General features: G+C 35.5%; 1 protein-coding gene and 1 long non-coding RNA gene across 2 annotated transcripts; both read right to left on the bottom strand.

Moving 5' to 3' along the window:
* Positions 1–2,773: 2,773 nt before the first annotated feature.
* On the bottom strand, positions 2,774–3,215 carry LOC107693999 (myosin-6-like). The gene is made up of 2 exons (XM_016493613.1): positions 3,036–3,215; positions 2,774–2,938 (listed from the first exon to the last, which is right to left on the bottom strand). The coding sequence occupies exons 1-2, from the start codon at positions 3,198–3,200 to the stop codon at positions 2,789–2,791; spliced, it is 315 nt and encodes a 104-aa protein (XP_016349099.1). The 5' UTR covers positions 3,201–3,215; the 3' UTR covers positions 2,774–2,788.
* Positions 3,216–4,466: 1,251 nt separating this feature from the next.
* LOC107694000 (uncharacterized) lies at positions 4,467–5,149 on the bottom strand. Its single transcript, XR_001634813.1, has 3 exons — positions 5,121–5,149; positions 4,850–4,936; positions 4,467–4,493 (listed from the first exon to the last, which is right to left on the bottom strand). It is a non-coding gene; the product is annotated as an uncharacterized LOC107694000 (long non-coding RNA).
* Between the last annotated feature and the right edge of the window lie 317 nt (positions 5,150–5,466).

Raw genomic sequence — 5,466 nt, 5'->3', positions numbered from 1 at the left:
TGTGTGTGTGTGTGTGTGTGTGTGTGTGTGTGTGTTTTAAACATGACAACAGTGTGAGTGAATAAAGATATCAAATTTAACTAAAATGAAGTAAAAATTAAACAAATTTTCCTACAGCATAGACTGCCTTGTTAAAAACGTTCACCCCTGATCCGCCCTATTTATTTCACTTTGTTGTTATTGTCTTTTCTCTATCAGATCTACATTAGGCTATTAACATTCCTGTTTTTCTTACCTAACCAGATGTTTGTCGTTAAAAAGGGTCAGTAGGTTTCACACCCTTTGACCAGTCATTGGACTTTTGCCTAAACTTTGACAAAGTTCACACTCACAGGTGCATGCCATAAATAGGCCTAGATACAATTGAGATCCTTTGATCACTGAACATATTAGAAAAATGATCTGTTTTGATCACAGAACTGATTACTCATCACACAACACCAAAGTTCACAATGCCACATCCCTCAAAAACTCATTAGATTGCAAATGAGTTGCAAACCCATAACACGCCACAAGCGTTACAGACGGAAAATCAAAGAGTCTCCCCGAAACATTAGCTTTCATTCCAGTTAGATATTTCTGCGAGCATTCGTGTGTGTTTTAACTATTATACCATACCGCAAGTTAAGCTTGACAAAAACCAAAGAGTAATAAAGGAATTACTAAATGAAGTGTGAATAACTAAACTAAAATAAAATAAAACAAAACAAAACACACGAAGAAAACTTGTATAGACTACCCTAATTTTAAAGTGAAAAGCTTTAGGATGAATGCTGAATTTCATCAATTAAGAAATGATATAGATTTATTAAAAACAACTCTTTTTAATGTAAAACATTATTTTGCTTAATTCTTTTTAACCATACATTTAAATCTATCTTTGATAGATGTCTCTCCTCCGGCGTTAGGGGATGGCTGTAGGTGTGGCCTGACCTACGCGCTCCTGAGCTCATTCCGAGTTTTGACAGCAGCATGTGAGGATGTATCAGCGTAAGATACACGGGGTCTTTTTTCTTTTGTTTAACTTGCGACAAACTCAAACTAGTTTTTAAATTGTAATGATAGACTACAACATAGATTTTGACAAGTATCTTAACCTGTCGCTTAACATTTTTTATTTTCTAACTGGTAACAAGCTCTAACTTTTAAAATTGTACAGAGAAAAACTGACGTATTGTTTAACGATCGTATCTGGAAGGATCTTTTTTGTTTTAGAACACGGTGAGATAAGTCAGCATTTTTATTTTATTTTCTAACTTGTAACAAACTCTCAAACTTTTAAATTGTAATGTTACAAGATTTTGACTGTCACGGACTGTTTAACGAACGTATCTGATACATTTTTCTTGTTTGTTTTAGATAGATGGTCAACATTTTTCTTTTATTTTCTAACTTGTAACAAACTCTAACTAGTTTTTAAATTAACAACACTTAAATATTCGTCTTGACCCGTTTCTACTCTTTTCTGGAAAAAAAAGTCATTACATTGTTTATATACCGCGTATGTTTGATGTTTTTCTTGAAATGTGTGTGTGTAAAAACTTTAATAAAAACTTCCCTTATCCCATTTAATAATCATACCACGTTTCACAATTTAAAGTTTAAAGCACATAGTTTTGAACAGTTTCAACTGACCACACACAAAAACACATTCCTAAACATTCATACATTCCATGGGATTGCTGGGGTGGATAAACAGATGGCCGGTTAGATGGGTGGGGTGTGTACAGAAACAGGTGTCCAAACAGGTGTCCATTTATGGTAGGAAGGAGGGGGGTTTTTATGACCCCTCATCAATCAAATTTTGTCATATAGTCGACTATACTCTCTCTGTTGCATTTGTTTTAGCTGAAGACATGCATCTCTGGATGCGGTCAGCAAAACACTGTAAGTTCACACTAATCCTCAAGTGTGTGTTCATTGGAATTCATGAAAACATAATCAAATACAGCATAAGGAAATTAAATGAAAGTTGTTCTTGAGAGAGTGTTTAAACTAAAACTGTGATCTACTTTTAGGACATCTTTCGCTTTTTTCTGTTACATGTACATCCATTACATTTAAAACACTTAACGTTACACATTACAAGTCGTGGCTGTTATGGATGCACTATTTTCTCTGTACGTGCCTCTAAACATGACTTCAATAAATAAACCACAGTTATTTTAAGCGAAAGTCCAGATGATTCCAACCATTTTTGTTAGTCATTGTGTTTTAGATTCGATCAAGAAAACAGGCACCAATACAACAGTTCATTGTCATGTTTGTCTTAATCATTTGTTGTTTAAGAAAATATGTGGTAAGCAGTTTTTTGTCTCTCAACAGCAGAATAAATATAAACATACAAATCTTTATAGTGACAATAAGTAAATTTAATATAGCCTAACAACACATACACAAATGCTTGTTCTAACTCTTTCACACACCAGACCAAGCCCTGGTAAGTATACCTAAAATTGCTAGATATCTTGCTTTTATCCACGTTTAACGGCGCTACTGTTCTAGACCTCGTCACACCATTGTGAGATATAAACTACAAAGTTTTTTCATTGCGTTACACTATGAACCCAGAAGAATTTTATATATTTCCATGATTTTGTTTGAATTTGTTTACCGCATTTCACTATTCTTTATTGTATTTTCATGTGTAACTGTAATTGTTTTCCTTACGCATGGGCCAGAGCATTCTTGGCCTATAAGGCAGCATATTTTGGGTTTTTAAACAGTCTACCATCTATACAATGGTTTGGATCATATAATTGTGGAAAGTTCAAAATCTGATGACCACTCACTTTTTGATCTTCTCATCTGATTGCTGTTTGTCATTCTCCAGGTCCATTATGGACTCCTGGGCCAGTTTCAAATCACCCTCAAGCTTCCTCTTGACTCTCTCAAGGTCTATACGGAGCTTCTTCTCTTGCTCCAATGAGCCCTCAAGCTATTGTTACAGAAACTGGAGCATTAAAATCTGGTATAGATGAATACATTTGATTTCTTATTGATTCATGGTCTTATTCATATGCCAAACATCTTTCATCGTCCACTTGCTGCTCAAGCTTTGTCTTGGATTTAGTCAGAGTGTTGACTTTGTCTTCCTCTGCCTGAAGGTCATCAAGAGTCTGCTGGTGTGCCTCTTGGAGGGCTTTCTTCTCTTTGGTCAGCTTGGCAATGCTCTTATCCTGAGAGGTCATCTCCTCCATCAGGTTTTTCACCTAAATGGAAACATTGATTTTTTTCTCCTGAAGAATTCAATTCAATTCAAATTTATTTGTATAACGCTTTTCACAATACACATCTTTTCAAAGCAGCTTTACAGAAAATTAATGTGACACAATTTTCTCCTCCAGCTCCTTCTTTTTACATATCATAGACAATACAATAGACAACACTAGAAAAACAACACTAAAATATTATAACAAACCCATTACTTCATCTTATTAATGTTCATATTATTAATCATTTCTGGGACGAAGCTGTTCTTGTACCCTTTTGTTGTACTCTGCGGTACTCTAAACCGTCTGGAATTCATAATACAGGGGATGGACCATTTTGCAATTTGGTTAATAGTGTTCTGGCTCTTTAACCCTCTGGGGTCTGAGGGTGTTTTGGCGCCCTGGAGCAGTTTTGACATGCCCTGACATTTGCGCTTTTTTCAGTTGCTTATAAACATTTTAATGGCTTAAGTTTAATAACACTGTAATCAGCACAAACTGGGCTACAATAATATGCGAGCAGCATGTATGTATGTGATTGTGATTTGAGAAAACATTTATGCGTGCTTAGTTAAAAACTAAAATTTTAAAGTCACTGAAATAAGGCCATAAAACACATACAGAACATTTGTTCACAAGACTTTTGAGAACTGGATCTTGAAGTCTAGAATTTTTGCTTCAAAATGATGTGAAAATCATCTTACTCATTCACATAAAACAATATATTGATTTAAATTTTCTAAGACACTTTTTGTGTAGAAAAGTTATATGCGAGTAGGCGTGAATGATCATGGATAATGCTGTGATTCACACCTGAGAAGACAAAGGCCTGCATAATGAGCCTTTCAGTCAGGTGTGTGACTGAGAGGGAATTGCTACAAGAAAGAATGTGAGGAAAAAAGAAATTTATATATTTTTTGTTTGTAGTTGATTTAGAATATATATAACTATCACATAAAATAACTTGAGATTCACTTGCGAGTGCAGTTAAACAGTTTATTAGGAACAAAAAATAAAAAAACAAGAACACAAGAGTCAAGACGTCATGGCTGCAATATGCAAAATATCCAAAACAGCGGCATGAAACTTGAACAACATTTTGAAGAGACTCATGGGAGTGTGTGCATCACATGGTCTTAGCTGTGGACCAGGTTCCTGTGCAGGCAGGAATCTCAGAGCTTGTGGAACATGTCAACATCAGTCTCTGTTTTCCATGAGTGAGTGGGCTGCTTTGCTTTGGCTCTCTTTGCAACAGGTTCTTTTACACTGTTATTCTCACATCTGAAATAAAAAAAGTAAGCATGCTGTTTACACAAACTACATTATTAACATTATTGTGATGTTCACTGATACTAGTAATAATTTATTGAAACAAAGAATACAATTACCACATAGCAAACAGTTTACCATACAGTAAATAAATAAAATAAAAGTTACATCTGTAAAATAGTGAATTCACACTTACTCTAAGATGCTGTTTACACAAACTACATTATTAACATTATTGTGATGTTCACTGATACTAGTACTAATTTATCGAAACAAAGAACACAATTACGACATAGCAAACATATTTTACCATGCAGTAAATAAATCAAATGAAAGTAACATCTGTAAAATAGTGAATGCACACTTACTCTAAGATTCTGAATGGAGTTGAAAACTGAACGAGCGTCTCCTTACTGTGAGAGATGCAGGTGAAGGCAAGAGTGGTGTATTCGGTCCTAAAATAATTTTATAAACAATTGTAAGCATTTTTTCCCACAGTACCTTAGTATAGTATGCATACTTCATGAGAAAACAGTGTTAAAATGTAGTTTCTTTCTTACTGGCATTCTATCAACCACAAATAATATTACCATATAGTCTAGATATATTAAAAGTAGAATTACTATACTGTGCACTTACTCAGTATGATTTTCCAGTGAACTCAAAACTGAACGACACTCGCGTGGCTGTCTTTGATAAATAGAAAGGTCAGAAGAACGTCTCGGTTATGTATGTAACCCTCATTCCCTGAAGGAGGGAACGGAGAGGTCACGTCGGTGACCGACGAATTGGGATCTGGCTTAGAGAGACCAATCCACTTAGAGTTTAACTAAACGAGCCAATGCACATTGGAATGCAATGATTGCATCCAGCTGCCGCTGATCACAGCCTGAGCATAAAAAGGCAGCCGGTGCAACGCATACCAGGTTTTCGCTGAGAAGCCGAGCCGGTGATCCGGCCACTCAGCGGTGGTACAGCAGCCGTG

Source organism: Sinocyclocheilus anshuiensis, unplaced genomic scaffold, assembly GCF_001515605.1.
Source record: "Sinocyclocheilus anshuiensis isolate Anshui unplaced genomic scaffold, SAMN03320099.WGS_v1.1 scaffold2464, whole genome shotgun sequence".
In the NCBI taxonomy this organism is placed as follows: Eukaryota; Metazoa; Chordata; class Actinopteri; order Cypriniformes; family Cyprinidae; genus Sinocyclocheilus; species Sinocyclocheilus anshuiensis.
This window is presented reverse-complemented; position numbering and strand designations above follow the sequence as displayed.